The sequence below is a fragment of the Poecilia formosa genome, unplaced genomic scaffold (assembly GCF_000485575.1).
Source record: "Poecilia formosa unplaced genomic scaffold, Poecilia_formosa-5.1.2 Scaffold88, whole genome shotgun sequence".
NCBI lineage: Eukaryota > Metazoa > Chordata > Actinopteri > Cyprinodontiformes > Poeciliidae > Poecilia > Poecilia formosa.
The window spans coordinates 128,953-147,980 of record NW_006800027.1 but is presented as its reverse complement, the minus strand read 5'-3'; the positions used below and the strand labels follow the sequence as shown (position 1 = coordinate 147,980).

At 40.9% G+C, this 19,028-nt stretch overlaps 1 protein-coding gene across 1 annotated transcript; it reads right to left on the bottom strand.

The window, feature by feature from the left end:
- Positions 1-1,982: 1,982 nt before the first annotated feature.
- Positions 1,983-18,493, bottom strand: LOC103141600 (probable G-protein coupled receptor 139). Its single transcript, XM_007557313.2, has 2 exons — positions 17,958-18,493; positions 1,983-6,534 (listed from the first exon to the last, which is right to left on the bottom strand). Exons 1-2 carry the CDS (start codon positions 18,070-18,072, stop codon positions 5,540-5,542), a joined length of 1,110 nt encoding a protein of 369 aa, XP_007557375.1. The 5' UTR covers positions 18,073-18,493; the 3' UTR covers positions 1,983-5,539.
- Between the last annotated feature and the right edge of the window lie 535 nt (positions 18,494-19,028).

Here is a 19,028-nt window from a genome sequence, read left to right as displayed (position 1 = left end):
AATGTAAATATCTGGCTTCAGCTGTAAGCGACATGAATCAAAAGTAATAAAAAAAACACTATTAGCCATAATTGTCTGCCTACTTTATGACTGCGTGTGATTAAAAAAAAAAAAAAAAAACATCTTCTATGCTAATTGTAGAATAGCTTATTGAACTGAGACACAAAGACACATTTCACCAACAGCTCAACCTTTAGACAAATTTGTATTTATTCCTTTATTCAAAAAATTTGAGGCAATAATTCACTTCATACTCTATACAGCACAGTAATACATTTTGATACATTCATGAGGCTGAAAAAAAATGTTTAATTATGCAAGCCTGTACAGTCACATAAAACAGTTTTAAATACTGCCATGGAGAGAAATAAAAAGAAAGTACTTCTGTAGAAAATCACAATCCCATAAAACACTGAACTGAAATGCAACAAGCTTCATTTGCACATTCAGGTATATATAACAATGACAGTGTGCTGTGTGTATTCATCTTCGTCTTATATTAAATACGTCATAGGTTTTATATGTTACTAGTTCTATGGCACAAACTGATTTAAAGCTTCAGTCTAAGACAAGCTTTATTTGTGCGTACACTTGTTCACCCACGCACACAGTCACTCACTCTGAGGAGCTGAGCTAGAAGAGAGAGAAAGAGAGGAAACTGAGGATGTGTAGGAGAGAAAATACAATTTACCCCTCTCATTGATCTATGCTTGGTTATCTTCTTAATATCAGGCTCCAGAAAATATAAAGCCCCTGTTTTTTTCCCCTCATACTGGGAAATATTTCTTGGCAATGACCTCCCCTCCCACACTTGTTCCCATCCTCTATGAGAGACCTCGCCTTGCAGAGTGGAGATGACTGCTGGATGTTACACTTAACCACTGTTTTGGTTTCCCAGCATGTCTGCCTCCAGCATGGCATTAAGGTGCGAGTCCCTCACAAATGTCACATTAACATGAGAGAAAAGCTGGACGCGGAAATGAATGTCAGCGCAACGCCGATCTGGCACCAGCTCCTCAGGGCCGAGGCAGAAACAATGTTTCCGCAATTTTACCTTCCTAATGACCGCAACCTGCTCATTTAGCAGTATTGATTAAAATAAAGCACATATTTTAGCTCCATTACATTCAGTGCCGGGGAAGAGTGGGGGGTAGTTAAGGAGCTCACTGAGTGATTATTGGTTATTGACCCGCTGGTCATTCATCTCCATTAAATAATGCACAACATCCACTGGCTTCCCCTCATGGTCTTCAATAACGGGCATCAATTTTCTGATGACAAAACATGGAGTAAAATCATTAGTGCGCCCATAGCATGAAAGACTCCGAGGTAATCAGTGAAGGAGTAAAAGAGGACACTTGAGAAATTAACTTTGAGCGAGGGCTTTAAGGCGTAACGTGCAGGAAAAAGAGGAATGAGATGGAGGAGGTGAGAAACAGATGGCAATCGCCAATCATTCATTCAGTTCGCAGTTGTGGAGAAAATCAATTAGTGAAGCACAAAAAAGTGGGAAATTTGCAGAAGACAAGCCCGTTTTAGGCTTGTGAGCAGCAGAAAGCGGGATATTGGAGGTTTTTCAAAATTAGGTAAATAAGAAAATCGGTTCCTGCAAGGGAATAGTTGCTAACTACGTCTCATTTCAATCTAAAGGTGAATATAAATATTTCCTCTGTAATAACAACTTTCATTTTTTAATAGCCTTTGCAGTAAAACTGCTAAGGAAGGATTTTCAAATCAGTTTCAATGCAAAAATATCTTTAGACACAATGTTGGCAACCTGTTCTACATCTATACCTATTATCATGGACCTCTTGACTAATTACTTCAGTCTATATATATATTAATCATTTAAGATGTTTTATCTTATGTTAGATTGATATACAAATTCTTGTTTCTCCTTTTTTAAATTTAATATGTGAAAATGTCCTTATTTTTTATTTTGATGTATAGAGACTATATTCTCATTAAAAGGAATATGCTTAAATACTGTAGTAAAGCCTTACAAATCCTAATTCTCGGATCAGTTTAATTATAAACATTTCAATAAGAATGTATTTCTCTGCATTTCACTAACAGAGGTGATTAGGAACGTTCCTGTCAGGAACATTTGACGACCTCAGACGTTTAAGATTAGACATTTGCTAATACTGTTAGTCCCGTTCAAGTGTGTGTTAATGAGATTAACTTAATGCTTTCTTTAAGCTTGACAATTAACTAACTATAAAGTGCAGATAATACCAAAACTTCATTGGTATTATATGGTCGACATCAGCCCTGTGATTGTGCAAACTTCAATTACTCACCATTGATTCTCAGGTCTCTAGTAGATTTTTTCTGTACAGTAACCAATATTTGTCCTAACTGCTGTTTCTCCAGGGTTTTTTTTTTATATATATATTTTTCTCCAATATTAAAAGTTTAAGCTATGATACTGTCCTGACGATGCATCAGGAGCATAGCTTTATCATTTGTTTGGAACGAATCTCTTCTGTTTTTGTGCAGCACCATTAGGCTGCTAAGCTAATGTCGGCGTGATTGCTATCTGTTTTGATTGCTGGTAATTTTGTTTGTAGCACTTCAGTTTGGTTACATTAATTGTGTGAGAAGACTTACAGAGAAGACTTACATTTCTCCTATTTCATACATAAACTTAGCGCTTAGCTTGCAACATTGTAAAATATAATTTAGTACATCTTTTGGATGTTAACATTTTCTCAGGCAGCTGAGCCAACATAGTTAAGTCAGTATTTTGGACACAGATGTATTGAAACTAAATCCAAACCTGAGATCTGATTGTTCCCACAGGTTACGCTATAATACTATGTACACCGCTAAGTAGGACGGCAAAAAAAAAATCTTAAATCCAGCAGCTTTTTTATTATTTTGTACATGGAGGAGCCATATTGCATGTTGAGTTTTGGGCTTGTGACAAAGAGAAGTTGTAATTTAACCAACACAGCTGATTTTTAGCTCAGAAAATCAGACTTTCAATCACAGACAAAGGTATCATCATGTGTTTCTCTTAAATCTTTTATAAACATAGTGCAGTCCAACCTCTACTGGCAATCATTATGGTACTTGAATTGAAACAAATGCAAGATAATAGTAAAATTTAAAAAAAAAAAATTACCGTGACTGATTTAGGTCTAAAGTAATCTTTTAAATTCAAAGAATTACTGTCCAGTAGTGACATTACCATTTTGGATGGGAAGAAGGCATTGGAGCACAATACTAAAGAAAGATTGTCAAAATAACATCAGTAATTATATTCCGTAATTTTTTCTATTGTTTACTAAAAAGTGTATTCATTATTTTTACATGCTATTTTGAATAAAATGTAAAGTAACACTGGTATTTTTTTCAAAGTCTATACAGCAGGGATCAAGATAAGGGTGTAAAGTTTTTCATAAATAAATAAATACATAAAAAATTATATTATTTAGTTTTTGCTCGTGTATATACTGTTGATCAAACAAAGCATTTCCAACTGTTAAAAATCTTCATACTACGGTAGTTACTATGCAAACGGTCATATTTTATTCATCGTTATGTTACTCGATTTGAAAGTCAAAATTAATCATTTGCCACAATCATTTACTCCGGCAGTGAAGCTGACCTGGTAAAAGATTACTTTTTTCCACTCCATCCCATCTCTCCTACACACAGGATTCTAGCTTTCAAATATCTGCAGAAGTGTAGGGAATTTGATTTTCATTTAAAAAAAAAGGAAAAAAAGAGAAAATAGTCTGAACATTTGTTTCAATTTTAAGACTTCAATCTCGATTCAGTGGCCTACAAATTCCATCCGTCCGTCCGTCCATCCATCCATCCATCCATCCATCCATCCATCCATCCATCCATCCATCTATCCATCCATCCGTTGCTCTATCTTCCATTTTTAGATAACTCTTGTATCTATACTTATGAGTGGAGAAATATGTAGGAACCCTTTAGAAGGTCTTGTTTAAAGAGTACAAACAAAAACGAAGTAACGCTTCTTGAAGTGTCTCAGACATCGAAGCGCTAAATAGGAGTTTATTTGTCTCCTAAATATGCTCAGATCAGCTACAGGCTCAGAAAAAGCTTAATGTGTCTGATCCCTTTAGACATGTTTTAGTAGAACTCTGCCTTTCAGCAGAGCTTCATTAGATAGATGATCCCTAATAATGTGCAATGGAGGGTTAAAGGATGAACGTGCACTGATCTCAGTCTGCTGTCTTTGGGCCATACAGCAAAAAAAAGAAAAAAAGAAAAGAAATGGGAATGTCTTTATTTAAATGTGTTCTTTCAACAAACCAACAATGGCATGCAGTTAATGTGGTTATGGTTTGCTGTAAAATGTGTAGAGCAAGTAGCAGAATGACGAGACCTCAAATGCGTCACTTTGGCCCTGAGACCGGATTCAGCGTGGCATAACGGGACAGACAGCTTTAGATGGGGGAAAACAAACCAACAGGAAGGGAGAGCAGAATATCTAGTCCTCTCTACCTCTCTCTGTCTTGGTCTCCTGGAAAGATAAAGGGTTAAAGACATCTTAATTTGCTTTCATTAAATGCATCTGGATGATGGCTAACAGTAAGTCATCAAGGACCATTAATAGTTAATAGAGGACTATCTCCTGGTTGCAGAAATTTCCTCATTCTAATAATGGAAAAGGTGATAACTAGTTTAAAAATACCTCAGTGCTACACTGACACCAAGTCACATTTCTTTTCTTGTGTTTTTGCAAAGCTACAGTAACAGTCATCTCTACCATGAGTAAATATTTCACCAACAAACAGAGGAATGAAAACTCCTTCGTCCAGTGATGGTCAGGGTTGAGTTCTGACGTGAGCGTTGACGTGTAGGCGAACTATGAGCACAGCACAGTCAGGAGAAGAGTCAGAACGTGTTGTTCATTTCGTAAGAGCCCTGTTTAAAATGCATTTGAGACTCCTCTGCATATTAAAATGGAAATGACAGAGCTGTTTTACATTTCTGGACAGAGACAGTCACGACCGTGGGCAGTGGGCAGTCTGTCTGCGTTGTGCCTGAGTGAATCACCCCCACAGGTGAGATGTGCAGGGGTCAGACCGGCAACAATTTCCCCAACAGATAAAAGACTCATCTGTTAAAAGCTCTTCCTCATTTTCTGCCATGAACACGAAGGACCATCCATGACCAAAACATATTTGATGATTCACCAAGGACTCATCGTCATCTTGTTTTGTTATTTTATGTTTTGCAAATGGCGGCTCATTTTCACGGGTCGATGGTGGTGATATGCTTTCATCTGTCCTAAAGTTTAATCCTCAGCAGATGTGTTTTTTGCACGAAGGGACCAAACAGCATCTGACTGATGCTGTTTGCTGCTTTATGATAACTTTGTTGATCACAAGAGGCTTTGAAATTTTGCACCATGCATCTGATGTGTGCATTGCACCTGTTGAGCCATCTATTTTATTATCGCTAACAGGATAAACTTGTGTGACCTCAATGAGTCCCATGTGGCCACAGTTTGCCTGAAAGATTCAAGGGACCACTGCTGGTAGGTGTGGACTCAAGAGGAGATGCAGATGGGCTTTCCATTTTTGTCGTACTGGTACACCAACATCTTGATGCAGTGAGAGTTGGCCGGCGAAATCCAAGGGCTGCTTGTGATGGAGAAGTTGTGACTGGCGTAAAATGGCTTCGGCTGCTTCCGGCAGTGGATGAGGGCTCGGAGCATGTTGGTCGCCATGGCCCGGAAACGCTTGCTGATGAAGCAGTAGAGGAAGAAGTTGACGCCAGTGTTGAGCAACGCAAGCATGTTCGCCACGTCGGTGAGCACGTGGAGCAGGCGGCCGGCGCTTTGTGAGGTGGGTGGCGGAGAGTAGAAGTGGTAGAGGATCAAGACGGTGCGCGGAGCCCACAGAACTGCAAAAACAGAGGTGATGGCGAGGAGAATGGCGGTGGTCTTGCCGGTGGAATAGCCACGCAACCTGAAGCAGTTGCGGCGCTTTCGCAGCTTCCGCACGATGCCGGTGTTGAGGGAGAAGAAGACGGTGCAGGGAAGGAGGTAGACGGTGGCGCAGTGAGCCCAAACTAGGACGTGCTCGGCCACTGTTCTTCTGCTGCTTTCTCCTCCACCTCCTCCTCCTTCATCGCTTTTGCCCACCCCGGGTAGACTGTGCCAGAACTCAGGCCACCAGTAGTAGGGTGCGGCAGATAGCAAACAGCCGACGTACACCGCAAATATCACCTTGCGTGTTCGAGCGGGGTAGGACACCGTGTGGTAGCGAAGTGGGTGGCAAACAGCAATGTAGCGGTCGATGGTGAGAGGCACTGTTATCCAGATGGAGGTGTGGATTGAAGAGAACTCCAGAACCTGCACTGCGTTGTTTATGGATGGAGGGAGGAAGGAAGCCAAGATGAAATCCTCCAGGATGAAGTCAACAAACACAATGAGGAGCAGAACAAGGATGTCAGCAGCAGCCAGAGCCAGGAGATAGTTGTAGGAGGACTTCTGACGACGCAGCACCAGCTGGGACAGGATAACCACAGTCAGGATGTTAGCTGGGAGTGGTGAGCAAGAGGGTGATTGAAGGAATTGGGAAAATGGTGGTGAAGGTGGAAAAGAAATGGGTATAGGTTAGGGCAGGGAGGGAAACAGAGAGATTGATTGTTAGTGGACTCTGGTGATTGCAAACAGCCAGCAATAAACAACACAGAAATGCAGGAGCAGCTAACGGCGACAGAAATGCTGCAGACACTGACACAAGTTGCACAGAACAAAAGCATGCGAGCAATTTTAATATGAACAAGATGAAAAAAAATATTCTGCCAAGCTTAAAGTGTGCCAACCCTGTCTGTCTTGGTTCCTCCTATCTGATTCTTCGCTTCATTGACACCTGCTGGGTAATTCCAGGAGCAACTGCATCTCCCTTTGGCCAGATTGTTATCTCCAATCAGGAGTAAAGTCACAACACAGTGACAAGGGCAACATGCAGCCTCACAGTCTTGGCAGTACTGTCTGCCGTCCATTCGCCTGTGATTTAGCTTCTGAAATGAAGCTCAAAGTCAAGCCACCTCCCCCAGTCTGCCTCACCTTCGGATCGATGGTTTCACCCAGAAATAATCGTTAAACATTTTCACTGATGTTGACAAAGATCTTTGGCCAATTTGCATCTACCTTGCATTCGTAGGTCAGATGGTGTTGGTAAATTAAGGGTTTTTGAAAAAAAAAAAAAAATCAGAAAACACTCGGAAAGCCTTACATTTTTCATAAAATAGGATGAAAAATACAATTGATAAGAGGAACACCTCCACATTTATTCACACTTAAAATGGTTAAATCCCACACAGGTGTTATATTAGGTGAATGTCATTAGAGGACCTTTACTAAGTATTTTGAAAGCCACTTATTCTTATACTTAAATATTTTGCTTCGACAGTCAGCGTAATCCTGACTGTTGAAGCGAAAACGAACACCATTGTGACAGCTGTAGAGCTGTTTGAAGCCATAAGAAAGAAAATTGTAGCAGTTTAATTGTCTATTATTAGATAAGGGACTTAAATAGGTCTCAAAACAATTTGAAAAAATGGAGGGCATTAAAAACAACTGCCAACATGCCCAGGGCGGGCAGTATGCGTGAGTTTACCTTCAAAGCTGGCTGTAAGAAGCCTCTACGTCTGTGTAAATGAAAATGTGAGGACATTTGTGAAAAATGAAAGCCAAGTAGCGCTTGACTCAACGGCATAAAGATGACCCAAAACAAAGCAATAAACAGACTCAAGTACTGGGCTGAGTTTTGAGATTATCAACCTTTTGAAACAAGATATACATGTACGAATGTACCGATGTCAGAAATTATGAAGTCACTACAATTTTAAGGCATTAGACGTGGGTATGATGGACAGTCAAATTTCTTTTAAGTCATTTTTGATTCAGCACTTTCATAACAACTGAGGGTAGCCTAGTAATTTCATTGCGATATAAATGGCGTATTGGCTCTTATTTAAGTGCAATTCACTGTGAAAGGGTATAACCATTTTGTGGGATGTATAAAGAATTTCAAAATATTACAATTTTTGGATTTTTTTTTCTTCACAAACATTTACAAACAAATTAATAAATACTTTAAAATGATAACTTGTGCTTCAGTTGCCCAGCTAACAAAAACACTGTAAGTACTGTACCTGTCCTCTTTTCAGTGAATAAGACGAATATTTCAATGCAACCTGTTGGCACCGTGTCAAGTCATGTCCAGTGAGTTACCTCAAACAGAGACACTTCTGACATCCTACTGCAGCTTCAGAGACATTAATCCACTTAGCAGCCATCACTGTACATGCAAGCTTGTGTGATCGTGTCCCTGTCTGCAATAATGCATCTGGGATTGGATTAAATATGGCAGCTTGGAGTCTGGGAGATCACACTTCACAGCCTCAGCCACTATCCAGTGATTACAAATTACAAAGATGGCTCTGGATAATGATTAAAGATGTGCTTGCAAGGCTGGGAGGTTGTGCAGCAGAGTGCGCACACATCAGCAAGTGCTGGACTCTGAACATGTGCACACAAACAGATCGTCAGAGACGAGCCAATTCATTAGGGTCTGATCTATCAATAACCATAAATGACATGCCGAAGCTGTTTGGAAGATTTAGCACACCAATACATAAAGGGCTACCGAATGCTGCACTCTCCAGCTTGGTTAATATCAAGAAAAGGATATGGAAAATCATCTTTAGCACTGAGTTTTCTGGAAGATTTGAATATTTTTTTTCATAAAATGTTGCTGTATTCTATTAAAAATAAGTATTTTGGTTATGTTTTTGTGGTTTCTAACAGATATAACATGACTGCACTCCACATTTGATTTGGAAAGTAATTAGGTCTATTTCACGCATAATTCTTTCACAAAAATACTGAATTAAGTTTTTGTTGGCAGCTTTTATTCTGATGTTATGTCCAATGCTCGTCCTTGGTCATAACTTATTTGGCAGTGGCTGCACAATTAAAGATAAAGGACATGTGAAGAACAAAAGAAGAAATGTTAAAACTTCAGAAAGTCATATCTCCTTTAAGTCATGCTTCAGGTATTTGCTGGATTTTTGTCAAGTTTCGACACAAGAGAGAAGAAAAAAATGAAATTCAGAAGGTGGAACTCTTTTTCTCATGGGCTGTGTCTGTTCACTTTTCTTTTGCAGAACAAATTTTACATATCTTCTTTCTGGTTAAGACCGTTTTACAAGATTATACATCAACCGGCTCCCTCGGCATCAAAACATGAATAAATTAGGTGTGATTTAAACCTTTTTCACAGTTTTCTGCATTCAAAATGGTATCATCCTTTGGTACTTTGACAGCACTTTGCCACAGGGATGGCAAAGCAACAACAAGAAGAAAAAAAAAGGTTAATCATAATTTCATTGATTACTTCCTTCCTATCAGATTTGATAATAGTGTCAAGTCCTTTGGTTGACTAATCAAATAAAATGGTTGTTCTGATGCAACAAATGACTCAATACACTATATGATGGATCATTAGGGATTTTTTTTAGTGTCTCATCAACATATTTGATTTTATGTAAAGAGTCATTGTTGGTTGTTATGTAACAAAAACTCAATCCAATATCCTCAAAGCTAATAGGATGACTCTTTTATCCATGTAATTTTGTATTAATTTTGTATTAAACAGCTTTGAACAGCTCTTGTCACATCCACACACCTCAATGTGACAAACCAACACAAAGCAGAACATAATTGTGGAAGTAAAATGATGCATGTTTTTATTAGTTTTTAGACATGATAAAATTATTACTTTGTATTTGTATTCACACCCCTTTTTTCTGACATCCGTCGCATAAGATTCTTCAGAAGCCACACTTCTAAGTAGATAGGGCCCACGTGTGTGTTCGTTAGTCTCGGTGGAAATCCAACAGTTCTGGGAAGACTTCAGGGGTTTGTTTGAGAACATTAATGAACAAACAGCATTGAGATCAATAGACACAACAGATAGACAAAGGAGAAAGTTGGGGAGACCATAGATACGTTATAAAACAATAACCCAAACTTTCGTTAGTCCATTGTCTGAAAGCAGAAAGAGAATAACAACTGCAAGCCCACATAAGCATCCACCCAAACCTACAGACTGGGTGAACAAAGCATCAATCAGAACAGCTGCTAAAAGTGCCACAGGTCATTTGGGAGAAAATACTGACAGGAAAACTAGGTGTGCACTCCACAAATCTGGCCTGTAGAGAGGAATGCCAAAAAGAAAGCTGTAAGATGTTGCATTTCAGTTTGCCACAAGTCACAAAGAGGATGCTGCAAACATGTGGCAAAAGGTGCTCTGGTCGTATGCAACCTGTAAACAAAGTGCTGTGTATTCACTGAACAAACCATCTCAGTGAAACATGGTGGCAGTCAGTGGTCAGGGGTAATATTAAATAAATGGAGGTAGCAATCCTGGAAGAAAACCTTTTACTCAGTAAAGCCTTGAGTTTGCAGAGGTTTAAGTTTCAGCAGGACAAAGACCCTGAACATACAGCCGTGTTACAATATGACGATGTGGGTCGAAGAATGTTCACCCATTAAAAAGTGAAAGCCCAGAAAAAAAAAAAAAAATCCAATTAAACAGATGCCCACGGGCAATCTCCATCTCCATCCAATCTGACAGAGCTTGACATGTTTGCTCCAGATTTGTTGCTGTCATTGCAGCAAAAGCTGGTTCAATAAAGTATCGACTCTGAAGGGATGAATACCAAATACACCTCACACCTTCCAGATTTTTATTTATGAAACTGGACAATTTTGTGCTACTTCGGGTTTGTGCACCGTACATTTCAAATCCTCTCTCTCTCTGTAGTATCTCCATCTATCAGAGCACTTGCAGTTGAAGTGACATAAAATGGGGAAATGTGAGATATTTACTGTCCCTGCCTGCACGTTATTCTGTTTGGGCTGCAGCAGGGGCCCTCTCCAGATGAACAAAAGGGATCTCTTGCGAGCTTGACATTTTCCATTTAGCTGCAGCCGCCCTGCAACGGGGTTGCCCATCCATTTCAATTGATTCCTGCTTTTTTTTTTTTTTTTTTACGTTGTCTTTGTGGATCTGCTTGGCATTTAGCAGGGATGTTGGCGCAGAGGCCAGGTTTGTCTCAGCGGGGAAAGCCGAGGCGCTACACACAAATCATTCTCACAGATTGATGAATCCAAAGTTTCACCTTCTTTGTTTAGTTAAAAAAAACAAACAAACACAAAAAAAGCAAAAACAAAGCATCTCCAGCTGAGAGGAAAAATAAAACACGGGCTTTATCAGACCTCATTTTGCTTTTGATTGTGCATTTGTCAAGGTGGGTGTTTGTGTCTCCTCTCCCCCTGCTGCTCTACATTATAAGGACATCCATGGCCATTGACGTTGTGTAGCAGGAAGGGAGAAGACACAGCGTGCTTCCTGATGCGTGTAACGAGGCTGACTCATCCCGCCATTAGAGGCGGGCTGTCGACATATGACCCTGCACCGTTCAATCCAGAAAAACCAAAGTCAGAAACATGAGTGACTGAGGGTTGCTCTTGGCTCTCGTATCAAACACAGAAAAGAAGAAAGAAATCATTTGGAAATTATTTGGAGCAATTTGCAGCTTGGCAGCATGACTGGATGCCACGAAGAGCAAAGAAGGGCAAAAGAGGAAGAGAAGAAAACCTTGTTCTGATGAAGGTCGCAGAATTAAGGAGAGAACAGGTGAATAAGAGGGAATGAGAGGTAGGATTATAAGTACTAAAGAAGACAAAAAGAGGTGCAGAAGAGAACTGTCGGGGGGGGGGAGAAGGGAGGCGAAAGACAGAGAGGAGGTGAATATCAAAGCTGGCTTCAAAGGTCACAGGCACTTTGTTCCTGATGACAACCGTTTCCCTTTTGTCTTCTCTTAAGTGTCAGAGCGGACATAAAGCGGGGCGATCTATTAAATCCTCAGAGCAAAAGCAGGGGCACGTCCTCAGTGCAAACCCACTGAAAAGCTTTCATTCAGAGTTTAAACTCTGATTTATATGCTTTCATCGCATGCAAATGGAGCGATATCAGTGCAGAATGTTTTAATCTGAAGATAAGTTTAACATGTGGGCTGAGTGGTGACGGGGGTAGCACAAAAAAAAAGGGAGCAGAGATTTGTGTCGAAGCAGGAAATTGAAGAATATTTTACAGATTGGGAGGGGAAAAAAGAAGCTGCTGCATCAAACTACTGATGCAGTATTCTGCCTGCTCACCTCAGCAGCTATTCGTTTAAGAGCAGTCACACTTCTGGATCAAGGGGATGCTTAAGACTTGGAAACAAAAAGTGCTTGCAGGAACTGTTTAAAAATCCTGAAAACAGCAGACCTTGACTGAGACATTAACGAATGATCCAATGCTGAATCAACAAATCAAGGGAGTGCAAAAACTGCAAACGACAGTCAGAGGAGAAAGTGGCTGGAGAGGAATACAGATAATTCAGAGACATTTAGAGAAATGTCTCTAAAGAAACAGGTTGTAAATAATACTACGGGATGTGATATTAATGCTCCAACGAGGGGGAAAAAAAGAGTTAAAGCAAAAGAAATGAAAATATTCAAACAAAATAAGTATTGACATGAGGTCTTTGTACAATACTGCAACACAAAAGATCAAATCAGAACCAACACTATAAGTATTGTTAAAACTACCTATTTGATATGCATGAGAAGTGCCAGCTTAGTGATTTTTATGGGCTCTAAATCAAAGGTTAGCTCAATTTTTCAATAATTTCATCCAAACAAAAAATAAATTACAGGTGAAGCAATGCAGATAAAGCAGAGAGTCGAGGTAAAACCAAAATGAAATAAACATAGATTGACTGAAAAGAGGAAAGCGAATGGCTTAATAAGCTCCAGATCTCTGTTATCATCCTCGCATTGCTACTGCTGTGAAAACCAACAAACAAATACAGAGGTTTAGCTTGGTGCATTTCCAGCAGCTGTGACAGAGTTTTCTGTGTCAGCTGGCCAAACAAAGTCGGATCTGTCACAGCAGATCTCTGATTTATTGCCTCAAACAACACCTCCCTCGTCGGTTTTTTTTTTTTCCTTTTCTAGAACAAACCTCTGTTTCCAATCTCAGCCTACCTAATTTATTCATTTGCAACGCTCAATCTGTTATTGCTCCCCCTTTTTATCTCGACTTATCTCAACCAATTTCAAACCCTGCTTCGAGAGTGATAGCATCTATTAACAAGACACCATCCCGCTCCAGATGCCCCGTCACGGGTGCAGATTGATGGATCGATAGTTCAAACTGAAAATCGATGGAGCTCATCTCTTCATTAAGTAGCGGCTGACACTTGGCCCGCACCGCGGCGCGGAAGAAGAAGCGGTTGTTGGCGCTGACGACTCCCGACCTTTTCCCCTTGAGCGGGCGGATAAGTGGGCGTGGGAGGAGATGTTGTCCAGATTGCTCAGACACCAGTCAGCCTCTGGAGGAGTCACCAGAGCCGTGACAACTGTGCAGGGTCGGATCACTTTTTGTGCAATTAGTTGGAGAAATGTTCACTTTAGCAGGGCTGGTTGTTTTAACTATATTTCACAGTCTGATCCTTTAAATTGGGGAGACACCTGCATCTGTAAAGAGAAACAAATCGGGCATGACTGCATGGGAGAAGAAAAGGAGAGACGCAATTTGATTGCCTGAATGTTTCAGCGACGTCAGACTTGTTTAAAGGTGTGAAATCGTTAGGCTGCAGTGCGAAACCACCTCAGCAGCAGGACACTGGAAACAGAATAATGAGCATCAAGTGTGTAATTTGAAAGAAATGAAAGAACTCAGATTTAGAAGGACGGAGCACATCTCTCAGAAACCGATTTCCTTTTTTATATTAGTCTGTCGCTCATCCAGGTTTAACACCTCCACTACGTGCGGCTGTATTTTCTCAAGTCATTTAACCTTTTTCTTTAAAGAGAAGAGGGGGTTAAGCAGGCAAAGCACCCACGTGTCACTGAAATGATCTCCCTCCACACCAGAGCACCCGTGCACCTTTTAAACCTTTCCCTTCACCCTTTTATGACTCTTACCCGCACTCTTCCAGAAATTATTTTACCTAGTATCACAGTTTTATGTTTGCTCCCTAAATTACACATCGAATGATTAGGCATCAACATTGTCAGTTTTACAAAAAGATAGTTTTTGTAATAGTATAACAGTCAAATTTAAGACTTTTAAGTTATCGAAAAAAAGGCACTAAAACATTGTCTGTCCATCATTTACCACCTTATATTCAGATTTCAGTGGCTGGATGTTACACCGGGGGAAGCAAATCTAGTCTAGGGTTAAGGATATTTATTTATTTCCTGATGTCTCACCCTGTAATGCAGGGAGACAAACAGCAAGTGTTGCTTAGCCTGTATCTTAATTAGTCAGTGCAGCAACGTCTCAACTAATATTTGAACCTGGTCTGGGTCCATTCTGACACAGACAGAACGCACTACCGCATGTCACGACTGGCTTAATTATCATTACGGTGTTTCAAATGAAGTCAGACAAAGTCAAAAGATGTAACAAGCTATTCAAAAGGAAACTGAATCTTCTTGATGCAAATCTGGAGTTTTGCACAACAAATGCGCACATCTGATATGCTTGAATATGAAATTTCAACCATCTGTGGACAGTTTGCACGTCTCAAAGGATATCCAGTAATAGGAAGGCAGAGAAGTAGCAGTTTAATTAGCTTTTCAACCATTTGAACATCTTAGTGTTCAGGTAAAGGACTAGATGTGGAGCCTGCTGTTTAGCGATGCTAACAGCGCTAACGTAAGATGGTAAAGGAAAGCTAAAACATTTTTAGTGTCTTTTAAAAAGAAAATGTTAGCCTCTCACACATGGTGTGACAGTCCCTCTGCTACTTCTACAAAGAATGAGAGCAAAAGAGCTAAAAATATATTTTGAATGCTGCTCTTACATTGTCTTCATAATTTAGCTCCTAAAATAACTTTACAGCTGAAAATGTTAGAATTCCCATAAAAAGTAACATTATAAATTACAAAAAGTTTCAGTTACATTTTTCATTGTGCCACTTTGACAAAAAAAAAAAAAAAAGATCAATGTATTTTGTACATCACTCATCTCTACCAGGGGTGTTAATAAATGTTGAGGGAGTTATTATTGCTGAAACTGCCTGGCACATTCTTCATTTATTTATTTCCCTTTTTTAAACGAGTTTGGCGATAAAATTTCCAGAAGCACACTGTGTGCAGAAATGTCGAACCACAAAGAGAGACTGGAACTTCATCACACTCTTTCCGTGTCCCGTAGAGTTGCTCATCAGCTAATGGTTTCCTCCTGCGCACGGCGTACCCGGCGCTTTAAGACACGGCGTACAATCCAAGGAGCAGGCCCTCACATCTACAATCGCAACCTGTTAGCGACAGCTTCGCTACGCTGCTCGCCCTGCCTGCACATGTGTCCACCGTCTCCAGTAGCGTGGTGTGGGGTGTGGAGACACAAACAGAAAGCTCAAGTTAGCAATTAATTAAAAACGCGGCAATTAGTTTCAGCTCTGTCATCTCAGCCGCTCTCAGTGCTCTGAGGTGCTACTTCTGCTACATCGCTCTGCCCATTAGCGCTCTGATCCCTCTTCTAACACCAATGTTCTTCTTCTCTGTGCCCTTTTCTTCCCTTCCTTTTCCGGCCTTTAATTTTCAGCATTTCCTACTTTATGATTTCCTCGAACTGGTCGAACTGATTTATTTTGTTCCATGACTTGACATGCATTATCCCTCTCTCAGCGCCTTCTTACCTCAAATCTCCACTTCTGATGTGACCCCTGCCTGCACCACAACATGCAGCTCTGAGTCAGTGTTTGGATGCATAAGGGACCCCAGTTAGCTGATGAAAAACCTGAATCATAGTTTCCTGTCAATAAAGAGGCTTTATTGCATGTGTGTTTGTAGGTCATGCGGCTGCTTCTCGCGCACACTGCTCCCATGAAACATTCATGATTCAGCTTGAGTGGAATGAGCTGTGTCATAATGATTGAACAAGTCGCTGCTGCAAAATATCAGCTTGCTGCACTTAACTTAGCCATCAATTCAGGCACCTTATTGTTGTACTCCCTCGCTCTCCCCTGGTTACTCTTACTAGGTGATTAAATAAACAGCCTTAGTTGCATTTCTAAAGGCAACCCGGCAGCAGAATCAAAAGAAATGACAGTGAGGCAAATTGCTGGCCCCTGACTTAAATAATTAGGCAGGATTTGATCAGAAAGAAAGACTTATTTTTACAAGACAGCAAATCTCTGGGGCAACTGCAGTCTTGGCTCACAAAAGCGCTGGACTTTGCATTGCAGATTTATTTCCGACCGAAACGGCTTACGCTCGTGATAGCATCTCATTTTCAATCTTTATCAAGGGAAAGCAATCAGATCTGAGGGAGATTTGCTAATCTGCAGCAACTGGTTGAGAGAGACATCAAAACTCGCTGAGTAAAATTGTAAATACTGGGTAAGTTGCAGAAGTAATCAAACTCCTTGAAATGTTTGACTTTTCTCTTATTATAACAAGAAACTGCAATAAATTTCACTGGGATTTTATGCATGTTAAAACTGCATGCAACTGTTTATTGGTAATAACTGGTTCATAACTTTGGCATGCATTTGTAATTTCCCTCCAGCTACATCCATCCTCCCATCAACTCCAATCAGCCCCTGCTGAAGTAACGCCTCCCCAAAGCAAGATGCTCCCACCACCATGTTTTAAATATCGGGGGTGGTCTATGCCAGGTGATTAGTTGGGTGAGTTTTCTGGCACACAGAGGGTTTTGCATGTAGGTCAGAAAGTTTTATTTGGGTCTGACACATTTTCTCTTTGGCTTCTTACAGTTTTCCTTCAACAACGTTTTCCTTCCTGCTGCTCTTAGATAATAGCCAGGTGTGTAGAGTGCACAATCAATGGTTGTCGTGTTGATAAATTCTCCCTGCTGTGCTGTAGATCTATGCAGCTCCTCCAGAGGCACCATAGACCTCTTCTGTTGTTAATTTAGTCTTGACAGGTTAGCTTTGCCATAATCTTTCCATTCTACCCACGCACGTTGATTGCACTGATCTGATGTTAGAGTAAGTGTAACTTGATAGAAATTCCCACCACACAAATACTTAAAAACATGCAACATTTTCATTTTCACTTTGTGTTGGTTGATCATATATATTCCCAATAAAATAAGCATAAGTTTCTCCTAGCAGCATGAGAAATAAATATCAGTAAGCACTCAGGAAATTAGTTTTGTTTAATCATAAATTTCTAATGTCTTGGTGTCTTTAAGTAAACTGGATGTGTGTATTGGTAGGTTTTTGACATCGAAACCCTGACCTCCATTCAGACATCAGTAAATTTAATCTTTAGTCTGACCTCTAATTTTTTTCTGTCAGAGTCCCTGTCTCTCTGTTTCGCACATGCACAGACGTCGTTTTGCCTCCCCGTGTGAGAGCGAGTCATTGCTCATGGATCACGCAGTGGGACAGAGGCAGTAAATGAGTCTGACAGCGATGGTGAATGGACTAATCATTCAACGGGGAGGACAGATGTGTTATCAAATCGGCTCCCTGAAGAAAAAGCCGTGCAGCACACACCTGTCCTGGAGGTCAAGCCAGTAAGATTACTCACACAACTTCTCAAGCATCTGCTTGCACCTACTTACACCTCATCTGACGTTCAAAAAAAAAAAAAAAAAAGACAGTAGTGGTGGAATTTTGTGCTTATTGTGATGTTTTAAGTCTCTAAAGATAGAATGACAGGCACAAGTAGAAACAAATACACATAAAGCATGTGCATGCGTGACAAGCCACAAGGTCAGAGTGACAAATCAACAAGCGTGTGTGTGCAGCGGTGCACAGCAGTCTTACTCAGTCCTGCAAACAAGTGCACAACAAATCGAAATGCAAAGCGTAACTCTGGGAGAGAGCAGCGATGCAGGCAGCAACGCAGACTTTCTTACCAGGCAGGCCGAGACAGAGCAGGACGCTGTAGTAGATAACAGGCAGGGGTCCGAGAGGGCATCCCCCGGTGCTTCCATTGTGGTGGGACACAGGGAAGATGTGGCTGTGCTCCATGCCTTCTTTCTGTCCTTGTCCTCTTCCTCAGCTGAGCTCAGTGTCAAGAAGTCTGGCCAAAAGGATCAAACCATCGCCGGTTCAGACGAGAAGCTGTTCTGTCCTTGGGTGCCAATGAGCATGAGTGTGTGGATAGTGGGTGCAGAGTGTTGTGAGAAGGAGGGAAAACCAGCGGGAGATGGAGGAGGAGAAGGAGGAGGAAGAGTAGGAGGAGGAGGCAGAGACGAGACTCGAGGAAGAGGCGACAAATGATGTGTGTTAGTAGGTGATGGAGAGGAGGGCGGCGGGCAGACGGAGGCTCGAGGAGGTGAGTGTGAAGGTAGAAGAGGTGAGGGAAGGATGCTGCATGAGTGTGAGAGCTGGAGGGGGAATGGGAGCGAGAGGAGACAGCACAGCAGGAGGAGGACGAGAGATGAAAAGGGAGGGAGGGAGGCAGGGAATGAGGGATAGAAAGGGCAGAGAGGGAGCGAAAGAGAGGAGGTTGCAGGTGGGAGGTGGAGGTGTTGGAGGACAGAGACAGAGAGATAATAAAACTGACAGGAAGACAGATGTGATGGATGAAAGGAGATAAAAGGAGGGTTAAGTTGACTGTGGAAGAGGACAGAGCTGTTGGTTGTCTGTCAGTCAATTTCTTTATTGGCGGGTGAAATTCTGCACTTTTTAATGATTCAGAAACATCACAGCTTCCTTCACACATGTACAGACGCCTCTTTGTTTGACATAAACATGGAGAAAACATACATGTGGCTGCAATGCAACATGAACAGGCTGAACCATCAGCCTGTTCATGTTGCTTTGAAACATTAGAAAGACATTAAGTCTATGTTTGTTTGTTTTTTCCTTTTTTCTTTTTGGACTCCGTAGCAGCGACAGGCAGTATGTGTTCTTACTCCCCAAACTCAACTACAGCGCACTGCCATCAATATCTTCATGAATTTTACTTAGCCAGAATCACT

What these genes read in the sequence shown, in the direction of transcription:
- LOC103141600 (XM_007557313.2), bottom strand. Translation starts at nt 18,072, where the DNA reads ATGGAGCACAGCCACATCTTCCCTGTGTCCCACCACAATGGAAGCACC. An exon ending in GCTCTGTCTCGGCCTGCCTG is followed by an intron (nt 6,535 to 17,957) that starts GTAAGAAAGTCT and finishes CACCACTCCCAG; the next exon opens with CTAACATCCTGACTGTGGTT.